The sequence below is a fragment of the Falco punctatus genome, assembly GCF_963210335.1.
Source record: "Falco punctatus genome assembly, chromosome: 6".
Classification (NCBI taxonomy): domain Eukaryota; kingdom Metazoa; phylum Chordata; class Aves; order Falconiformes; family Falconidae; genus Falco; species Falco punctatus.
Window position 1 is genome coordinate 41,679,174 of NC_137585.1, and position 23,635 is coordinate 41,702,808.

Here is a 23,635-nt window from a genome sequence, read left to right on the forward strand (position 1 = left end):
ATATGAAGAACAGAGATTTAGGTATTTATTAAAGAACAAGGAAACAAATACTTCCTTTGAGAAGAGGATGATTTTCTGAATTGTGTAGAAGCATGTATCAGAAGATTTGTTTTAAAATGTAGTTTACCTCTGTACTGGGGGATTTGCCAAATCTGGACCTGAATTTATCAGGATTTATGAACCAGGAAAAGCAATTGCATTGCTGTTTTGTGTAGTTTTAAACAATTTACACTTCTGAAATAGCCATGTTAAGTTTGGATGTGCTGAGTACAGTAGTTATTTCACTCTTGGTCAGTTCAGGCATTCCTTAAATTTAATCCTTGCCTTCCAGGTTTAACTAAAACCCTTACAAGCAATTAGGTGGTAATCACAGTATTCATGAGATTGACAATACAGTGTTCATCTGTGTCACACTTGATACTCATGGATTTCTTTGTGTGTCTGCTGAGAGAGTCTGGACAATTACTTAGAGGAAAACCCCTCAGATTCTGCTGATTCAAATGTCTGGACAAGGGAAGTGGTTGTCCCCTTCTGCTGGGCACTGGTGAAGCTGCACCTCAAATACTTTGTTCAGTTTTGGGCCCCTCACTTCAATAGGGATGCAGAGGTGCTGGAGCGTGTCCAGAGAAGGGCAATGACGCTGGTGAAGGGTCTGGAGCACTGGAGCACAACTGTTATGAGGAGCAGCAAGAACTGGGGTTGTTTATTCTGGACTGGAGGAGGCTTGGGGGGGGGGGGGGGGGGGGGGGGGGGCGACACAGGGACGGGGGACGACACGGGACACACGGACGGACACACCTTATTGCTCTCTACAGCTGCCTGAAAGGAGGTTGTAGCCAGGTGGGGGCAGGTCTCTTCTCCCAGACCACTAGCGATAGGACAAGAGGAAGTGGCCTCAAATTGCACCAAAGGAGGTTTAGATTGGATATTGGGAAAACCTTCTTCACTGAAAGGGTGGCCAAGCATAGGAACAAGCTGCCCAGGGAGGTGGTACAGTCTCCATCCACAGAGGTGTTTAAAGAACTCATGAATGCAGTGTTTAGGGACACGGTTTAGTGGTGGTCTTGGCAGTCCTGGGTCAACGATTGGACTTGAGATCTCAAAGGTCTTTTCCAACCTAAATGATTCTATGATATAGCCATACAGCCTCCCAGTGTGATACACTAAAAGCCCAGGAGCTGACACCAAAGTCATGAGGACTGAGGGAACTTTTCTGCTGGCTACACCCAGGCAAAATAAGCTCACAGGGAATAACCAGAGGCAGTGGGAAAGTGTCTACAAAACTAACATGATTAGAAAACCGAAGAAAAAATAAAAACTAATTTAGAAACATTATTTTAGAAACATTTTTTTTTCATTGAATCAGGATTCTTAATTACGCCTGTGCTCTATTGGCTAGAGATCATCCAGAAAAGACTGATGGTTGCATTCACCTCCAATTGATCAGCTTAGTACACTTTACATTTGTATCATACATGAACTGGACAGGTAAATATGGAAGGTACAACAGTCCTTAGAAAGCATGGTATAGTGTAGAGGAATGAAGGCAGTGGTTTGATTGGCATTGATGGTATGCAGCTGTGGCCTTGCCTCAGAGGCAGTGGGTTGATTGATATGGACGATGTGCAGCTGTAGCTGTCCCTGTTAAGTGGTTAAATAGCCCTGAGGATTGTAGGAGAAGGGGTTAGATAGGGGAGGAGTGGTGTGGTCTGACCTCTGGAGGAAGGTGATACAGCACAGACGGTAGAATCTGACCACTGGTGAAGCCTTGTTGCAGCCTAGTAGTTTGTGCTGCAACAGTATAGTATTCAGCTATGTGCAAATTTCTCACAGGGAGTTCTGTATATTGTGAAGGAGCAGAAAATGTTGAAGCTGCGATCTGTTAAGATGCCTAAGAGAACAGTGCTGCTTTTGAGGTGCTTGGGTTTGATAGCGACATCTGTACTCAAGCAGAATGCTTGCTTACTGTGAGGCATTTTGTTCAAATAAGGAGTGTAAATTAGTCCCCTAAGTAATATAGAATTCAAGTAGTGCTTGTTTAGGTGAAAAAAAACAGGAAAAAGAACAAAGGATATTTGTTGAGACAGAGTAAGTGATGCAATTATCTATTTTTTACATAGTTGTCATGTCAGATTTATAATTTTTACATACATTCCTTTTTTGAACAGAAGCTGCAATGATTAGCCACACTATTTTCTTACAGTGCTCAGAATGAAACTGCCAGTTTCAGAACAGATTTCCTTGTCACAACTGCCTTTAAAAGAAACACATCATCAACTATTGTACAAATGCATACTAACACAGCATTTTAAATTTTTATGTGCGTAAAGTACAATCCAATTTCTTTTCACAAAATATTGGTCATAGCTTTATATCTTTTGGTAATTATAGGATGTTTTGTCTGTTTAGTTAAGAAGATCTTTCTTACAGAGAAATGATAAAAATGGGGTTCAAGATCTGTAGAGTGGCTTGAGAACTTTTCATTTCTTAGAAAATTCAGAATTTTCAACAAATAAGTGTTTGTATATTGCCTGGCCAAACTAGTAAAAAATAAATTGCTTTGATTGTTTTGTGATTTCCCCAGTTTTTCTGTGTCTCTAGTGAAGAGTTGGAAATGTCTTTTTTTTTTTTTTTTTTTTTTTTTTTCTGGGGAATGGCACCAGATGGGACCCAGCAGATTGTACGTACTCTGTACATTCTTACGTGGCTTTGCTTTATTGATTTGGTGTTTGAGAAGTCCAGACACTAATGCTCCTAATGATCAGCCATTCTTTTTGACTTTTGGTAACAAGTATTCTCATGCAGTTAATATCAAACAGAACTTTGTGCTCTACATCTGTTATTTCAAAATTCCCATTTTTGAATTCCCCTAGTCTCAAGTAGGTAGTACATTGTCTCCCTTTTTTACTCCCTGCAATCTTTTCTCCTACTTCCAGGGCACCATGATGCAAAATGTCATTTTGCCGGTCTTCAGTTCCAGTGACAACTTTAATTTTACTGATTTTAATGGGTTTTTCAAATACAATTCCATAGAAGTCTCCAGTAGAAGGAGCTTTGCCCCAGAAGTACTCGTCAATGCTGCTGTAAGCCTTGCTTGCCTCATAGTTTTCAAATACATTCATGTTGGTGTGCAAGTTTGCAGGTGGGTTGTCAGGAATATCAAATGATTCCTCTTCAAAATCATCATCCTTTAGCTTGTTTTCAGCTCCTTTGTAAGATGAGTAGTATCCCATGTGCTGGAACAGAGACGGCTTAAAACGTATCACCTCCTTTTGAGCTAACAGCCCACGAAAGTGGATGAGCAGCCAGTCACAAGGCATTTCTTGGTAGAACATCAACAAAAAATGGGCCAGACGTGGGAGGTCATGGGAATGGTAAAGCTTTCCAATATATCCCAGTTTGGAGAACTCCAAAGTCACCCAGTAGGATCCTTCTCGTGAGGTAATTACTTTCTTAACAGCAGTCAAAAAATTCTTTGAGCAACGAACATCATCTTCCAGCATCACATAATAGTCAGAAAGATTGGCACAAAAGTTAAGAAGGAAAGCATAATCTACATTTTGCTTGGATCGAAACTTCACACGGTCCTCTGGGTCATTGTAATTCCTCTTGAGGCCATCCAGTACAGGATAATACTCCTCAGGGACGTGGATAACCATTAATCTGCCCGCAATTATATGATGTGCAAATTTCTGTGAAATATCCTGGACCATCCCTTCACACCAGGCTGAGTCAAAATCTGCCAGCTGCACTACCACTGCAATTTCTTTGAGTTCCTCATAACTTGACTGCTCAAATATGGACTTGATGGTCTCAAGCAAGTAGTTTCCCTTTTTCCGTTTCACAGAGGATAGCCCAATTGTAAGATACCCTGTACAAAAGACAATTCAAACAAAACCTGAGTATCTGATATTGGAAACCATTTTGCCACCAAGCTGTCCTCCAGAGCTGTGATTGTATTACATAAACCTTTTGAATGGTGAAGATGCAAAATTTGGTATGTGCATTTAAGCTACATGCATCGAAGGGCATTTATTGCCTTTTCATGAAAGAATCATATGGTGAGCAAATACATATATGGACACTGTTGCATTAAATATTCACTTGTTAACTGCAAGGAATGGCATGTAGTAGACAAAAGCCAAATCATATATGCCTGGCAGCGGAAACCACATAGACAATGACAAGGCTGTAAAATCTGCTGAAAGAAAGGGGATTATGAGATATGATTCACACAATATTTTTAAAGCAAGGAACTATGAAATGCAGCACAAAAATGTGAGCTATAGATTAATTGCCAAACTTTCATCATTTTAAGCACTCTGCACTAGTTACACTTACAATTAACTTTATAGTTTTATGAATGTATGGCTAATTTTTTCTGCATGTTCATTTTTAACTGAATTTGTCCAATTTTTCCATGCTGATAGTTCTTCTAACCCTTTTTCAGGACTCATTGAGCATTTTACAGGGAATTCCCTCTTGCAAGATGTAATTTAGATATTCTTTCAAAGTAGAAAAGAACTTACTACTGCATACCTGTGCTTGTATAAATATTTTTTATGGCTGTTACATCTTTCTAGAGAGATATGCATATGAATTATAAGGGAAGAATTTTCATCTCTGCTGTTTTGGAGTCACTGCCATTGCATTTTTACCAGCAGTCCAAATCATTTTTTTCAGATATTTGCTAATATATTTCCATTTTTCTAACTCCATTTCTAAAAAAATTAAGACTATAGTTGGCAGTGCCTACTTTAGTTGAACCTACCCCAACTTTCTTGAAATACTGTAGTTTGTAAAAGGCTGCTCTGATAAAGTGGTTCAGAATTTCCCTCAAGGCTTAAGTCTGCTGAAAATGCAGTTGTACAGTGAAGTACAACCCCCAGAAGCCATTTATGCTGCCTACAGAGCCCCAAATTTCTCATCTCTAATTTGAAAAAACTTTATAGCTTTCTATAAAGATCAACAACTCACAGACGATTTTATTTAACTTCTGTGCTTAGACTTCTGAGCCTTGTTTATGTTTGTGAAATGATTGATTTGGAACCCAAAGGACACCTGTCTAAAAGTTAGGTATGGCCATATTTCACTTCAAGATGAAAGTCTTGAACCCTGCCTGAAGTCAGAATAACTAGATAGACCATTTACACATGGCTGCAAGAAGAATCCTCCTTTACTATCCCAATAACAGCACAATTCACCTCCCTCAATATTACAGTAAGGGAACAAGGACATCCATCCACAGCTGCTGGACTGGCAGAACATGGGACCTGCAGGGTGTTATCTACATGATCCCAAGCATACCTTAGACTGGATTTACTGGTTATGCAGACAGAGGCTGCCAGTATGATCTCGGAGGGTGGTTACAGAGTACCACCAGCATGTGCCTTGTTCCTGCTTTCTAAATCATCTCCCTGTGGCCTGGAGGGAGATCCACAAAAATATGTTCTCACAACACAGACCATCCAGGAGCTGCCTGCAGGATGGCTACAAGTCAGGCATTTGGTCAGAAGATTGCCAGGCTGTGGGGCAGTCACTTCTAGGGCTGAACTAGCAGCTGCCCGGGAACTACCTGTGGAGAGAGAGAGAACTGTCCCACTAAGTCTCTGAGATTGTCACTGCTTAACTTAGCCCCTCTTGCCTAGAAACACTACAGGGACTATATGGATTCCACCAATTTTTAAATTACCTCATTTCATAACATTCAGATTGCAGTTACTTACTTTTCCTTGGCAAAGGCGTGCCAGCTAGGTAGCGATAGGAAATGTTTATAGATCCTGAGAAATTAGACAAATCTTTAAAATTGTGAACATAGCGCTCTGGGTTGAGCTGGTGCGTGGCTGTTTCTCTGATTAATTGCTTGTCCCCTTCCTATTAGTGAGAAGAAAAAAAGAATAGGAGAGGGAGAGAGACAGAGAGAAACACATTTATGAATGCCAACTAGAGAGGAAACATGGACAGGCAGGTTTCCAAGAATAACAGTTCTCAGTGTCAGCTTTCATGAAAGCATGTAGATGTCAACTCACTTTTTTAAAAAACACATTATTGAGTATCATACATTTTTGGTTACAGAAAATCTACCATAACCCTTCAGATTACGGTAATAGGAAAAGGAAAAAAAAATTTGGACAAAAAATCTGAAAAGGTTGCAAAAACTAAATGATTCCAAAAATGCTGTGGTATTCAAAATAGGGATAAGAAAGCATCAGTCAGCAACAGATGAGATAATTTTCATAGATGAAGAAGTGGGGGAGATTTTTGGAAAATGTTTTCAGTGATTGAAAAAAACACCAAAACTTTTGCAAAAGACAGACAAAACTAGATCCTGGCATCTGGCTCATTTTGCCATTTTTCTGAGTAGCTCCGACTCAGGTTTGTGATAAGAAGAAATGCATGTGAACATCCAGACAGGCAAGCTTTCTCTGGATTTGGTGAACACTGTCTGATGGTATAGAAAAAAGAGCAAGTTTATCACCATGCCTCCTCTTCCTGCCTCCTTCTCCTGTCTTTTTCTTACAAGAAGCTTCCCTAGCTGTAGTAAAATCACAGAAGGGAAGGAGCAGCTTCATCTGCAGTGCCCTATCTATAAGCTCAGTTTGGTCTCAGGGAAAATCTATTCCTTAGCCCTTCAGAAAAGGGGAAATATCTTACAGATTGTAGTGTCGTGAGACTGAATTTAAAGGTAGGAATGCTTATTTAATTTACATGGCTTGATTCTAGTTTGATGACAGACCAGTGTATGAATGAGTTCATTTCTTCTGCTATATACAGTATGCTAATGCACTAAAAACTTCCTCATCTGTCATTAAATGGGAACATTGTGCAGTGATAACATTGCGGCTAACAAGAACAACCACAGAAACAGCACTCATTTAATGTATAAATATTCAAAAATGTGTCAAAGATATATTTTATAGCACAACGAAATATTTCTGTAAACCGATGCTAGGCTCATTTTTAAGGTTGTTATTTTTCTTTCATAGAAGTAGTAGATGATCCACTTCTGAGCTTAGTAAAGTTCTTTGGTGGACATCCATGGGCATCTACGTGCACTGTTACGCTCTCTTGATTGGCAGCGTCTCTCCAGTAATTTCTTTCTAGTGCTGTCATGCTACTTTGCATTTGCTAGTAAGTTACGAGAGCAAGGGTTATGTTGATCAGAGTCCAGATTAAAATGTAACTCAGTGGGCTAGGAATAGAATGCATCCCATAAAAACTGTCAAATGAAAAAAAAAAAAAAAAAAAAAAGGCTGGTCCAAAACCTTTCTTTTTTTAAAACCAGCCTTTCTTTAATGTCAAAACATCATGTGTCATTGGTTCCAGAATGGAGTACCAAAATTCTTTATTTCATAAGAAGGTTTTGGAATGGAAACCCATTCTTCTGAGGTTCTTCTACATAAAAATTTTTGAAATGTTTAGAGAATATCAGGACAAAATTTTTTGATTTTAGCAAGCCAAATATTTAAACTGGCCACAAAAATTTTCCTTTTCTATTTTCCCCCCTTTAATAAATCCCTTTTGAAATCCCTTTTGTGGCTAACAATCCTTTTTTTTTTTTTTAATTAATATTGTTGGTTTCATTCGTTTGTTGAATGAAAAGCAAAACTGAAATATGGATTTTTTTAAAAAAATTACATCTGGTTCTTCTATACCTGACTACTATGTAAAGTCCAGTGAAGCTGAAGATCCTGATTAGCTCTCTTTAGTCATCTTATTTAATTTTTTAATGACAGTTCTGACTTTCTTCTGTCAGCTAACCTCTAACTTACATTCCAGTGTTTGCTGGAGCTTGGGAGGTTCTTGTGAGTGCCATGGGATGAGGTGCCAGAAGTTCTCCATTCTTTCTAGAGACACTCTGCTCTGCTAAGGATGCTGTGTCATCTACACTAGTACTATCGTTTTCTCAGTGCCCGTTATAGTGATCAGTGTTCACAGAATAGTGCAGAAGGCATGCTTCACTTACAGTTCACTTGCAACTCAGAATATGTATAAAAAAGTCACTGTCTATATTGCAATATCCGGTTACATTAATTCAGTATGTCTTCAAAATATTTGATCCAACATTGTTCACATGCTGCATTCAAAACACCTTAAACTGCTCAGCTGACACACATGCATCAGCACTGTATAGCCCCTATCAAACATACTTAAGCAATTTTCCCAGGTAGGTCCTTACTTTCCATTTCCACAGCAAATGCTCTACAGAAAACAGTGAAGGGATTGTCTAGATATGTGAGAGTCTCTGAGTGACAAGGAGAAGTTCTTGTTTCTCTTCAGATTTGCCACCATGAATTTCAGTTTGATATTCTGGCATCCTGAAAAAGGCCACTCATTTCATCTTACATTTGGTGAAAGTGATAACAGCCCTGCATCCATCCCCTTGCACAGCCTGCTGCCCGAAACTGGGAAGAGAAATTCAGGGCCAGTTGCCTGCAGGAGACTTGTTACAAATAGAAAGTCAAGAGGGCCTCTGGGGCTCTGAGGACTTTCAGGTTCCCATTCCCTGAGGGGAACTGGTTAGCCTGCTGTCCTTGAAAGCTATTCACAAGTGTATCTCTCCTCAGCACCATTGAAACTGCTCATCTTTTACCTCAGCAGAAAAAACACACCAGACTAGTTAACAGAGCAGTCAGACATGGTCAGGAAAGTTGAAAATAAAAATAAATAAGTAAACTAAAATGTCAACAGCCTAACACATTTGAAAAACACCCGATGGACCATAAAGGTAGCAAGGGATCTGGGAGAACTGTCAGGAAACTTGGCTGGGAGCTACATGAATGCAAATATGCCAGAACTGTGATGAAGAGAAGCAATGAAAGAGTGAATGTCTAAAAAAAAGGGGGGGAAAGAGCAAATTAAGAATAAGATATGGTGCTGGGGAGCTGGGAAATAGGACAGGAAAAGATTTCAAAAACAAACCAAGAGGAACACTATTAGTGGTGACAATAAAAGCACTTTCAGAAACATTTGGGGGACTTTGAAGCCATTAGTGAGTGGAGAAGCATCATCTGGGAAAATACCACCGGAAAAAAAGCCCACAATAAGGCAGGTAAAATCTGATCGCAACCAAGAAATGATGAATAAATAAAACATGGTGAAAAACCTTAGTGCAAGTACTGTTAGAGTAATCAATATATCTGTAATGAAGTAACACGCTAGAAACATGGGTTATCTTTTCCACAGTTTAAAAAGTACTAGCATAGTCTTAATAATATTGTAAATATTTACTATATTGTTACAAGTAATAAGTAAACTATTTTATATTACAATCACTAGCAAGTTATCTATGGTTCTCATAAATTAATGTAAGGATTTTACTGTTTGTGTATTGCACTTTTTTTCATACTATGATGTTTCTTTTCAGATCTGAGACCAGACTTCACCTTTCAGAGTATTGGAAAGCCCATACTGTCACTGTCCACATTCGATGGATCAGACAAAGGGTGGCACAGAGAATCAGATAGCCACACAGTAGTTCAAGATCAAGAAAGAGGACAGTGTAATCATATCACAATGTTATTATAAATTCATTTTAATCATTTTACTATTTGCAAGCTCCAGTTATTAAGCTACCATGTTCTTTTCCTGGGCCCAGTCCAACTTCTGATTAATAAGTCTTCAGGGCTTACTTGACATTCAGCATTGGGACACCCACAGCTCACATATAAACTGTACAGTTATGTTACCTTGTCGGTAGCTCGCTTGTTGAAATCCCTAGCACAAACCTCTCCATAAATCTTTTTCACAATCATAAACTTACACTAGATATCATTTATGTCTAATTGTTAACGCTGTAGCAATGAACCCACCACTCAAATCTGCGGTACAGAAAGTGAGAAAACCACAAAATTAAAGCACTGAAAAGAAATTGTTTGTGCAAGGAGCTTAAAATGCGTGAAATTAGTGTACGTTCTCTTCTGTAATTGTATTTCTATAATACTGCTTAGTATGGTATGCACAGGTGAGATTTGCAGTGTGAACTGAAAAAGGAGCTCCTAGCTCATGTGAGTATTCAGATGTAGGCAATTTTCAACATTAACATTGAGGGAAATCCAGAAGTATGGAAAATACAGGGGGTGTTTTGACTCAAACAAATACACCTGATGAAGTCATCTCCATGTTTTGCTACATTCGTTATCTCCCGTACTTCAAATGAACAGTGACATATTTAATTCTGTGACAAGGACTGTTAGGGTCCTTTTATTCCTGTGTGCAGTATGTATTAATAAGATGGCTTCATCATTAAGGACACGTTTTGAGGATACTGTTAATGGTACACTTAGGGAAAATTGCAGGAATTATGAACTTTACTGCTGAACTAGGGGGGTGTCCTGTTCTGTTGTTCCAGGATCATGTCTTCCATCTAAGACACTTACCAAAACATAACCATCTTCAATGTACAAGTTCATGAACAGCAAGCAAATGACAAGGACTCCTAAGAATGACACTGCTGATCGTTTCCGCAAGCATCTCATTTTATCAAAATATTTCAAGCTGTGTCTCATATGAAGAAAGGCATATAGTAGTGTCACCTATGAAAGAAAACCACAGCATTACAAGAACTGCCCATCTGATAAACATAATAGTATACCATCTTACCTTCAGATGTATCAAATCCCTTCAAACACGCATAGACTATAACATTTAAGGTGGAATTAATTCCATTTAATCATTTTCATCTTCAAGTTTAATAACAATTTTCACAATAATTTAAGCTGCTTTTTTGTTGTTGGGGTTTTTGTTTGTTTGTTTGTTTGTTTTTGTCAGTACAGAAAAAAGCACACTTTGTCCTACCCATTTTAGGCTGGAATTGTGATGTCACTGTGGCAGGAGTGCATCAGCAGTTCAGTTTCCCATGTATAATTGTCAGATCCCAACAATGACAAGAGATGATGTTGTGTGTTGTTTCTCTGTTTACCTGTGTTTCCTTCCAAAGGCAGCTCAGGCCAACAGGAAAGGAAGATGCTATTGCATGACTCAGTATTGTTGCCAGTAGGAGAGTTCTGGATTACCAGAACTGCAATGCACAAATGAGGTACCTTCCCTGCAGTGAGAAGGCAGTAGCAAGACTGTGCTACATCCCTTAGCCTTAGACCTCTGTGTGTGCTAGGATAGAAAATCTCTCACTGGATGTGTCATTTTCTCCAGAAGAAGAAAGGTGGAGATCTACCTTAGACCAGACATGTCTAAGCAGTGTATTGGGAAGCCCTTACTGCCCCAGTTAGATGAATCAGATGAAGAAGGGTAGCATAGAAGATCAGAGAGCCACTCAGTAGTTCAATTCAGGATCAAGAAAGAGGACTGTCTAGTCACATCAGAATGTTACATACCCAGTTTAGTCATCTTGCTGTTTAAAACAAGATGAATGTTGTTCTTGGCTACCAAATCATAAGCATTGACCTGTGCAGGACTACAAGTGTTTCAATAAGATCTGACCACAAACTACAGAAACAGAGTCCAGATAAGATGCCCATGCTATGAGGTATTCTTAACTAAAAAGTAGATTATAAGCTTGTTATTTATGTTCTCACTTGTTAAAGTATAAATGTATTTTGGCTATTGTCTATAACAATGTCTGATTTTTCTTTCAAATTTAATATATAGAAGTCATGTACAAATGGAGAGTTTAAAGCTAACCTATATGAAGTAATAAAGAGCACTGCATGTGCAGGGGTTAAACCGTGTATTTAAATACCTTCAGTTTTGAAAGTTATGAACATCTAAACTGATACAAAATAGGCCAGATTAGGATTTCTGTATAAAATTTGTCATGCCATATAGAAAATTTTCTGGCCTAATAACAAAAATCCTTCCAAGTCCAAAATTCAATCTATATTTGCTTTACCAAACTGATTAAATATATCTAACAGTACAAAATATGAGCCCATTAGTCTCTAGAGAACAGGGAGGTAAATACATCAGGTATTAGTAACACAAAAATTTTTTTTATTTGCGTTAAAAACTGCAAGGTTTTGTCTGTATAGATTCAAGATGAACTACAGTAAATGGACACCGGTTGCGTACAGAATGATTTTAAAATCACTGTGTTGAGAATAAGAAAAAACTCATGCCATACAAAGAAAAGAAAAAGAATTGATAATAATAATAATAATAATAATAATAATAATAATAATAATAATATATATTTCTGTCCCTATTTATTTGAGGGTGGGCAGAAGTGCAGTGGGCTGATTATGCTTAAGCTGAAAAAGCCCAGTGTAGCTATTTTTAAAGTTACAGCATAATTTCCTTTTTCTTAATATCTGATGAAAACAAACATCAGGAAAGAGTTGTCAGGGCCATGAATTTCCAAACTCTTGTCCCCCAGCCTGGGACAGCACAGTGGTTGCTGTGTGTCCATGAATTCCAGCAGGCTGTTGTGGAAATGAAGGATTGCCCCTGTTTTAGCAAAGAGTATGTTACACACAGAGTTTGGGTTTCGTTTTATCTGGGTGGTTTTTTGCTTCCCTACCCCCACCCCTACCCCACCCCTTTATTTTCCCCTGTTTTTCTCCCAGTATCTACTGATTTTCAAAGCAATACACTCTTTTAAAAAAACGTATCAGAGGATTACTAGCTGGATTAAATACTGACACTTCTCAGATAACAGCACGAACTAGCCTGACTGTTGCAAATCCAAGCAGTCTGGGTCACAGTGCTTGCAGCCACTGGCAGCTTCAGCTGTAGGGGTGCACGACAGTTGCGCATATTGAATTTTTTCTTTGGAAAACTTGTGAATAAATAAATATTTTTTTCAGTCACAGGATGACTGTATGTGCCATATTTGCTGATGGGACCGTGGTATTACACCATTCCCTCATCTTTGCTCTGAGCAGCCTGACTGAAGTCCTTAAGGGTGAGGAAGAGGATTTACAGCTATATTTGCTGGTCTTATGATATTAGTTTTTCCCCATTGCAGCTTCCATTAGATCGTTACTATGTGGGGTTAGGAATAACAGTTGAGGGAATTAGGCAGGTGACACTGGAGGCACGTAGGACTGTCACTGCTGAAGCTGATGTACAGAAAGAGAAGAGCCCGGTACGGCCACCTCGCGGAGGAAGGCGCGGTTCTTGCGTTGGTTTCACACGGAGTTACTGACAACATTCCTGTTTTACAAATAGCGTCCGTGACACAGTTTAAAGCAAAACACCATTCCAGTGGGGTTTCTTTGTTCATAAGACCTGTTGGTAGGTTCGTATCAAGTGAGGGCATGGACAGGCAGGACTGCCCAGCCCGGGTGCCCCCGTCACGGACCCCGCGCCGCGGAGGCGGCACTAGCGCACGCGAGCACCAGGTGGCGCTGCGGACGCGCACTTGCCACCGCCAACCTGCTCCCAAACCTACTCCCTCCAACCAGCTTGTCTGAAGGTGGTATTTAACGTAATTATACTGTAAGCCTTTAGCTAAAACCGAGCACAGGCCGATACATATATGCATACAGAGTTCCCTACATCTTCCTAGAACTGCTGCTTCCTGCGGCTCCGTTTCCAAACTGTAACATTGCATTGCAGAACACCATGCAAGTGAATTTTGGAAGGAAAAGAAGGTAAATTTTACCTTTCTTGCAGATGATGTTGGTCACCTTTTGAAAAATAGGCTCAGAACTTCCCACAGTGAGACCCCTGATATTCTTTAAGATCATTTGAGCAAAATATTTCCCATTACTCAAAACTAAGACTTCGCTATTGAAAGAAAGCCTGCCATTCATAATTCAATTCTGAAGTCACAGCTTAGCTTCAAGATTTTATGCCTTCCTTATTCACGGGCAATTAAGTAGCTATCAGGATGGTATAAATGCAATTTGTTTCATAAATCTGGAAATAAGCAGTTAAATGTAAGAATTAATAAACACGCATGAATTATGGATCTTCCTTTATAAATGAGATGTATTTTTTTCCTCAGTCTCTTCAGAGAGAACTCTTGAGACCCCAGATCCCTATGCACGTGTGTGTTCCTATTACATACACATGTGCAGTTTTACATAGTAATATGAAACTATAATTCTTTTGACTTTCTAAAATGATACAGCAATGAAAAGACAGTGAGCTAAAAAAAATATGCAATGACATACCTTTACAGAGTGAAGAAGCTGTTCTTTATAGGATCTGCAAAGGTGTGAAAGCTGTGTAAAGGCCAAGACTGATTTTCACATGATACTGTGATGTTTTCTCTTGCAGAATTTTCAACACAGAAGGATTTTACAAATTGTTTTAAAAAACAAATCCCAAGTGTCTTTCCTGTAAGAGTCTGTTCTCAATAAGCCAAGTCATTAAAACCAAAAAAATGAAGTTAAAATATTTAAATCTAAAGCTGTTAAATTTTTTAAACATATTTCAACTTTGATGTCAATATAGCTGTTCCCAAAAGGAAAAAAAAAAAATGAGACAAAGCAAGTTTTTTTTCTTGTTTTCCTCTTGTCAGAAGAAGAGATTTTTTTTTTGCCAGCCCTGCAATAATCTCTCCAGACCACATATGTGCACACTTACTGTGGTAAACCATTTCATATTCAATCCACTCTAATTCTTCATCACTTTCTGACAATACTAGGGATTTGTGCTTTGTCCTGCTTTCAGAGATTGTTGTTTACTTTCCTGATCTCTTTCCTCCTCAAACAGACACACAAAAAGGCTCTGTTGTGTTCCTTTACCCTTAAGTATGCCAACTTAAGTTAATGACTTAGCCTTATCTAACCAATACAGTGAGTCTGCTTGTATATACAGATGCACAGAGATGGAGCAACAAGGTCATTTTTGTATTATAGTTTAGTCTGTTTGAGTGCTGTGCCTCAGCAGCTCAAGAGAAGTTGCTTATTTGCAGAGGAACTGATGGCTGTTAGAAGTGGCAACTGCGTTACTTTTATACTATAATATTTCCAAATCAGGCATGTAGCTTTACCTGTTACTGCAGAGTCTGTATTCCAGGGGGTACAGTAGAGCAGATCCATTACCACATTTATTATATGAACAAAATCCATAGATAACACACGAAAACCCATGACTGGATTATTAAGCCCCTTGTGAACTTTATTGCAGTCCCTGATTTCACTAAGACACTTAGAAGCAAGTACTTAATTCCTCAGCCTTGTGACATACCATTCCACCATTGTGTAAATGAATTGCTTTACTTGCAGTTCTTAATGCTTGTCCAGTTTGTTTTTCAGCTTTTCTTTTTGGAAGGCTGCACATGATGCCTCAAGGATTGTGGTCAGCCCTCTTTACAAAGTGGCAAAGGAAACACTTTCAAGAAAAAAAAAAAAAAAAAAGGAGAAAAAAAGAAAAAAGAAAAGGAAATGTTTTACATGGTTATTACTAGATTTTGTAGGTACCATGTTCTTCTTATACAAGATGAAAAAAACAAACCCTAGGTTGTGATATACGTTTGAGCTTTGGTTGGTAATGAACTGGAGAATTATAACGGATAGGCTATTCCATGGGGTTCAGATAGACTCCCAGCAAGATTCACTGTCTGTCTTACTGAAAGCCTGAAAGAACATATAAAATGTTTAAGGCTGACAGGCAGGATGTTTGCTGTCACTGGCAGCAGGGAAGTGAAAACTGGTCTGAGGGAAAGGAAGGTTTGACTCAGAATGAGGCTAACAAATCTAGAGGGTAGAGCTCAGGTTTTAAACTGGCCATAAGTACATTTTTTGGACAGCTTACCATTGTGTAGCTCCACATGCTCAAAACAAATGGTTTAAAGATTATCATGTCTTCTGGAATTTATATTCTAGGTACAGGAGATTAAAAAAGAGGGATATAAGTAGGCAGATTACTCAAAATTAACATTGAGAAAAGGATGAGCAAAATTAGTGGATTTTAAAACAGGATTTGAAAGGCATATTGGTCCTTGATCCACAGGAAGTGAGAGATTGTTTTAAACATTGACGTAGCATACAGATATATGCAGACCCCAACAGTTTGGGAACAGGCATGAGAATTTAGGAGGAAACAGATGCTTTAGCTGAGGCAAGTTACCAAACAATACAGAAAAGTAAAGAGCTTAAATCTGATGGGGGTATTGGAGGATGAAGTGTCTTTCCTGTCTGACAGCTTCAGAGTGACATAAAAATGGGGCCACAAAACTTACTTTGGCCGTAGTGCTCTGAGCAAAATGTAATGGCTTTCTTCTGGCATGGAGGAGTCAAGTCTAATCAAGGGGAAGAGATGACTAAGAAGTGTGAAGATGTATTGACTTAGACAGTGAAGCACTATCTAATCCATCACTGGATGGATGGCTGTGTATACCACTGGATATATTTTATCAAGTAAGTTGTAGTGTAAAAGATGGGGTTTAGAAAAATGATATAGACAATGAGTTAATGGCATGTGGAAAAAGCCTGGAAGGCAAGAAAAAAATGACAAAGAAATTTGAAATAGTCCTGAAGTTCTGCTCCACAGATAGAAAGAAGAGGGGAAAATAAAACAGCATGGATGCAAAGAGGGAAGAGACAGCTCACTGTAACATTCAGAGAATGTGAGATTAGAAGCTTTTAGAGATACAGGAGTGGGGGGTTTAGGCTGCATCAGAACTACAGGCAGAAATCTTTGAGCATTGAAAACAGCACTGGGCACTGTTCAGAGGAAAGAATTTCTAGGAAGATGAGGATAAAGACTGAGTTAAATAGATATTTAGTAGATTTTATCCATTGACTCATCAATAAATGAAAGGAAGACATGGATACAAGCACTGATAGATTTAACAGGAAGCTAAAACTTTTATGGTCAATTATCATACAGTACATGTCTATAGGATGTGAGTACAGGGACTACCACATACTACATGCTGTCAGGCAAACCAAATTCCTTGAGTCTATTAGGCACCAAACTGAATAAAATAGAGGGACATTCTGATCTGAAGACACCCCTACAGATCTCAGTCCCTTCAGACAAAGCACAAACTATATGAGCTAAACTTTCAGCAAAACTTATTCAGTGAGCTAACTTTTGCCTCAAGGTCCCACAGTCTCTTACCAGAAGTTTATAGCTAAGAGCTTGTCCTTTGCCATCATCAAGTACCCTGAACATCACTGTTGTAATGGAATTGCACGGAGATGTAGACAAACTTATTTTTGTGGTGAAAAAACAAACTGTAGTAAATGTTTGACTGCAGCCAATTAGGCTTAATGGACAAAGTTCATCTGACACTGGCTAAATCTGGTCATGGTTTTCTCTACAGCATGTCCTGTAGCCTCATCTAACAGAAAGGTGAGTAATCTTTTCACAGAACTGCAGAATCACAGAATGGTTGAGGTTGAAAGGGACCTCTGGAAGTCATCGGGTCCAACCCTGCTGTTCAAGCAGAGTCAACTGGACCCAGCTGCCCAGGACTGTTTCCCGATGGCTTTTGAGTATATCCAAGGAAGGAGATCCACAACCGCTCTGGGCAGCCTGTGCCAGTGCTCTGTCACCCTCACAGGAAAAGTGTTGCCTGATGTTCAGATGGAACTTCCCGTGTTTCAGTTTGTGCCCATTGCCTCTGTCTGCTCCTGTCACTGAGCACTGCTGAAAAGAGCTTGGCTCTGTCTTGTTTGCACCCTCCCTTCAGGTATAATCTTATATATACTGATACGATTCCCCTTGAGCCTTCTCTTCTCCAGGCTGAACAGCCCCATCTCTCTCAGCCTTTCCTCATATGAGAGATGCTTCAGGCCCTTCATGATTCTTGTGGCCCTTCACGGGACTCTCTCCAACATGCCCACGTCTCTTGTACCGGGGAGGACAGAACTGAATACAGCACTCTATGTGTGGCCTCACCCATGCTGAGTAGGGAAGGATCACCACCCTTGACCTGGGCTTTGTCTAATGGAGCCCAGCATCTCATTTGCATTTGTGTGACCTGGAATAGGCATGATGCAAGAACAACCACAAAGCCATGGATGAAATGCAAAGAGTAGATTTATCTTGGTTACCTTGCCAGCTGGAGGATCCTAAAGTACCACCTGGGCAGAGGCACACAAGAAGGGACACAGGCACCATGGAGCTCAGTCTGTTAGAGGATCACCAAACCAGCTCTTTTCACCTGTCTATCAGGGATTTACACAGCTGTAGTTTACCATTGTGCTTTGATCTTTCCCACATCAGTGCATGAATCTCAAGCACGTCTGATAAGATGTCTCTGTCACAGGCCTATGTTATCTAAACACAGATGTTCTGCTTGTCAAATACACAAGGCTAAACAACAATTAGTATGATATATGTGTTTTTCAACACCCTAGCTGCAAGTCACTTGAGCGTGTTTACAATCTTCCTTGCCAAACTTCTCCCGTTTTCACACAGCCTTCTTTGTTGCAAGGGCACATTGCTGACTTTTCTTCAACTTCATGTCCACCATGATCACAAGGTCCTTTTCTGCTAAACTGCTTTCAGGTTGGGTGGCCCCCAGTAAATATTGTTTCATGGGGTTGTTATTGTTGCATGACTTTGACTTCCCCTTGTTGACATTCATGAGGTTTCTGTCAGATGTTTTCTCCAGCCTGTTGAAGTCCCTTTGGATTACAGCACAATGCTGTGGCATATCAGCCACTCCTTCCAGTTTTGTGTCATCTGCAATCATTCAGTCATTTGTAATCCTGATGTGGAGGGGGAAAAAAAAAAAAAAAAAAAAGAGAGCCTCCCTGCACTTGCATATGTGTGTGACCAATGTAGGCCGGTTGTTCGATGTAATCTTAACCCAAAAGGTGATGGTGGTCACTGAACTGTGATAATCCTTCTCCATCCTCTTCTCACTTCACAGTGTTCGTGGCTTGTCTGGTGGCATTACCAGAGGTCCACAACCCTGACAGGTTTCATATCATGAGGAATGAGTAACATTTTTTGTGATAAATACGCACTTCTGGAGGGATACTCTGTGTAGTATGTAATGGACCTATGTCAGGTATTGAAAGGTGTTATAACATGGCATCCTTACATATGGTTTCACAAAGTTTACATAATAATGTGCATTTGGAGTATCTGCCAAGATCAAAAAGCAGTGGATTTCTATTGGATTACTTCCAAATAACTTTTTTCTGGTTTTCGGTTGGGTTTTTTTTTTTTGTTTGTTTGTTTTTTTTTTTACAAAAGGCATTGCTGGGTCCTTTACCTTCTAGTTAGACTAGGTTAAACTATCTCAGAAAAGGAAAAAGTCCATTTAGAAAGGTGGCTAACTGTTATAGAGCAACTCAAACTCATGAGATTCTGTCATATGATTGATTATTCGCACAAAGCCATGTACATCTGTGAAGTTCATGGTACCCCTGGGAAATAATGTAAAATAGATTAGGAGATTAAATGTGAGAAAATTGGTTTTCACTGGCCAAATTACTAATCTTTTTCTAAGATAAGTGTTTCATTAAGACTTGCCACTGAGCACTCAGCAGTTCAGCAGTTTCCTGATCAATAAAATAACTCATTCTATAGGCTTAGAAAACTATGTATGGGGGTGTGGGACCAACAATTGGCTTATTCTCAAAAAAAAACAAACCCAAAACACAACAAACTTTAGTAAGTTTTGATGAATAAGCATCTATTAAAAAAACCCAAACCAATTCTTTATAAGATGCTACATTTGATGCTGTTTGGTGTTTTTTGGTTTTTTTTTTTTTTGTTTTTTTTGTTTTTTTTTTTGTGGTGAACTTTATATATTGTCAGACACAAAACACAGTGCTATGATAATTTCTTTTCAGTAGAAGCAATACAGTGTGGACAAGATACATCCAAAATTTGTTATATTCAGCTCTGATTCTGAAGCCAGATTTGCTGGCAGAAACTCAACTAATATTTCTGAATCTCATATTAATGGATTCACATACTGGTAGCCTTGATTGCATTTATTTGTTTTTTGACAAGAAAGAATCACAGAATCACAGAACACTCAGGGTTGGAAGGGACCTCTGGAGATCATCTAGTCCAGCCCCTGCTAGAGCAGGTTCACCTGCAGCACGTTGCACAGGATTGCATCCAGGTGTGTGTGGAACGTCTCCAGAGAAGGAAACTCCACAACCTCTCTGGGCAGCCTGTCCCAGTGCTCTGTCACCCTCCAAGTAAAGAAGTTCTTCCTCATATTCAGAAGGAGCTTCTTGTGGTGCAGTTTGTGCCCATTGCCCTTTGTCCTGTTGCTGGGCACCACTGAAAAGAGCCTGGCCCCATCCCCTGGCCCCATCTCCTTGACACTCGCCCTTAAGATATTTGTAGTCATTGATAAGATCCCCTCTCAGTCTTCTCCAGGCTAAACAGGCCCAGGTCTCTCAGCCTTTCCTCATAAGGGAGATCCTCCAGTCCCTTCATCATCATTGTAGCCCTCTGCTGGACCCTCTGCATTAGTTCCCCATCACCCTTGAACTGGGGAGCCCAGCACTGGACACAAGACTCCAGATGAGGCCTCACAAGGGCAGAGCAGAGGGGGAGTACAACCTCCCTCGACCTGCTGGCCACACTCCTCCTAATGCACCTCAGGACCCCATTGGCCTCCTTGGCCACCAGGGCACACTGCTGGCTCATGGTCAGCTTGGTGTCCACCAAAACACACAGGTCCTTCTCCCCAGAGTTGCCTTCCAGCTGGTCAACCCCTAGCCATTCACGGTACAGGTTCACAGGATTATTCTTCCCTAGATGCAGGACCTTACATTTGCTTTTGTTAATCTTCAGGCTTCACATCCCCAACTAGTCCTTTGTGAGCACAAGGTCCAGGAGCACACCTTGCCTCATTTGCTTCTCCACCACCTGTGTCAAAAAGTTATCATCAATGCTCTGCAGGAACCTCCTGGACTGTGTGTGTCTAGCTGTGTCATCTTTCCAGCAGGTATCAGGGTGGTTGAAGTCCCCCTGTGAGAACCAGGGCCTGTGATCATAAGGCTACCTCCAACTGTCTGTAGGAGGCCTCGTTGTCTTCCTCTTTCTGATCAGGCCTGTAATAAACACCCACAACACTGTCAGCCATGTTGGCCTGCCCCTTGATCTTTACCCATAAGCTCTCATCTTGTTCTGCATCCACCCCTAGAGAGAATGAAAGTTCTTTTTGCAGTTCAGTGGATTTTACTATTTATGGGCTAGTCTAGCCTTGATCTATGACATTAATTGATGTCGATTATATAACTAATGGAGGTAGCTTTAGAGTTACCATAAAATCTGCTACACGTTATCTTGCACTGCAATGCAGTTAGGTCACGCAACCCAAGCAGGATCTGTAGTGGGAGGCTTTAATAGCTGCTGTCGCAAGTATCATTACTGCTTCTGCGTTCTAAGTTAATGCTAGACTGGAGATCTTTAAATAAATGCTTCACAGAAAGGAAGCAGCCCAGGTACACCAGTAGCTTTCAATTGCCATGATGATGATTTCAACCTTAATCATCAGATTTCCTTTAGACTTCATAAAAGTGGCTCTAGGCAGAGTGGAAAGAGACCTCGGGTGAATAGCTGCATGTTGAGTTAAAGGCATTTCAGATCTGTGAAGGTGAGTAGCATGGGATCTCTGTGAGCACCCGGACTTATCTAAAGCTGCTTTCAGGGAGCAGGGCCATGCTACCCTATATATCTCTGTGACCTGTCAAGTAAAACTAGTTCAATTTGGATAGGGAACACCTCTCCAAAGCCTGCATACTTCTGCATGCATCTACCTGTGGAAATTGCTGCTACCCAGTGAGCGGCTGGAGCGTCATTTCATTAAACTGGTGCACCATTATTCAAAGGAATAGTAGGAAAGGAGTAGGGATTGCTACCTCTGTCTTGTAGCAGATTAGTTTCCAATTTTTTTTAGGAGATGCCTGTCCAATTCTTCTTAAAGCTTCAGTTTATCTGTTTACTACCATTATGTTTGATGGCATCACTCAGGTTTTGCCAGAGACAGTTTTGTAACCTAAGCAAAACACTTCCCCCCCTACCTTCCCCCCCCCCCCCCCAATAAATCCTAAAGAAAAAACATCAACAAAATGTCTGGATGATATGGCCATCCTGTCAGGTGTGGTAAATAGACCTTCTTATCCTTAGCATATGACAAACATGATAATCGATAAAGGCTTAAATGACCTTTTCCATTATTCTGTATGTCAGTTATTATAAATAAACTTAAGCCATGGCAATAAAATACCATTAGATATCAAAGTTTCTAATGGCAAAAAAAAATCTTTTTGAATTTTCTGTTTTTTTCCAAAGAAATAGTTAAATAAACAAAGCTTGGTATCAGGGAATGAATTAAAAAATATCTTTGATGATTTACTTTGAGTGTTTTAAGGTAAACTTCCAACCCACTTTTCCTCTAGGAAACTGTAAAATATTGCTTCAGATTAATGACAGACTACTTTCATTTTTTTGTGTCTTAAATCACATCAATGTCATAAAGATATAGTAAAACTTATTTCAGTTGAATACAATACACGGGCAGGAAGGAAATTTCCTCAATATGGTAAAGAATAAGTTTGATAAATCTGAATGTAGACTTTCATCATCTGTTTTTCTCAGTTTTACAGTGCTATTAACTATAGTACAGTTTGGGGAGGAAAGAGAATTTAAGAGTTTTGGGAAAAAGAAGTACAGTAAAAGAGCTCCTCACTAAAATTTTACATTTCTTTGCAAGTAAAGTTCAAACAAGACCAATTGCTAGTTTACACTTTTAGTTGGTCCTGTATACTAGGAATAAAGTGAACAATTTTTACTGAGAAAAGAATCAACCAAAATATCCACAATATCTTAAATAAAGTAAAAATGCAAGTAATAGATATAAAATCTCTATGGCAGGTTAGAAAATAATTTGATTTTGTTTTCCATTTTATATCCATTCTTAGCTTTGCCCCTTTGTAGGTACACTAACTCTCCTATTTTCAAATAGTTTCTGAAATCCAGAAATGAGCTCTATGGTGAGTTGTATGTGATGCCATGCATAGCACTTTGCTCCAACTGATCCCTTTAGAGCACCTACCTTGCAATGTTATTCTGAATCACCTTTTGTAGAGGATTCTTGCCACCAGTTACATTATAGACCACTCCGGAAAACTAGAAGTCTAAGTTGGCAATGATACAAAACACTACTATAATTGCTCCTAAAATCTCCAGTATCCTATGACTTTCTGAAAAATTATAGATTTAGTGACCCTTACTGACAAGAGAGGTGGAAACTTTTCATACAAGGCTCCCAGGAATGACAACAACAGAGGAGCACATAACAACTTCATTGACTGATACATGAAGTCCTAGTTCCTGAGGTGTCACTTTCAGTCCACTCCTCCGATACTGAGTTTTGGGACATATGTTTATTGTATGTATGCCCCATTGTTTGAGAGCTCATTGGAGTTATTTTTCATTGTCTTCTTAGAATGACATTCACTTGACCAAACAGAGAGACCTACGATGTGAATGTCTGAGCTAGTTACGCTTAAGCTCCACTTAAAGCCAATGCAGAAAAGTAAGTATTTGTACACCGTGATTCATCTCACTAAAAAGTCAGTGTCTAAAATATATCAGATGAATCATGCCCTAAAAATGCCCATTTCTCTTCATTGGCTACAAAACCAGCCTGAGATGGCTGCCTCAGATACATCTACCAAAAGGGAAGAATTCCATTCACATTTTCCCTTAGTAATTCCTTTGTCTCTTTTTCTGCCTTTTTAGGGAAACTACATAAACTATAATCCACTATCTCTAGCTCCAAAATGTGGACCTA

The 23,635-nt window shown here is 39.5% G+C and overlaps 1 protein-coding gene across 6 annotated transcripts in view; it reads right to left on the bottom strand.

Annotated features, from left to right (window-relative positions):
- Positions 1 to 781: 781 nt before the first annotated feature.
- Positions 782 to 23,635, bottom strand: part of MGAT4C (MGAT4 family member C) — a 433,108-nt gene continuing 410,254 nt past the window's right edge. For 5 of the 6 annotated variants that reach the window (XM_080394201.1, XM_080394202.1, XM_080394204.1 and 2 more), the window contains 3 exons: positions 10,380 to 10,535; positions 5,727 to 5,874; positions 782 to 3,871 (listed from right to left, as the gene is read on the bottom strand). In XM_080394201.1, the coding sequence (XP_080250327.1) occupies positions 2,715 to 3,871; positions 5,727 to 5,874; positions 10,380 to 10,508 (1,434 nt within the window). In that variant the 5' untranslated portion in view covers positions 10,509 to 10,535 and the 3' untranslated portion in view covers positions 782 to 2,714. The remainder of the gene's footprint in view (positions 3,872 to 5,726; positions 5,875 to 10,379; positions 10,536 to 23,635) is intronic. The other variant, XM_080394206.1, reaches the window with a different exon arrangement.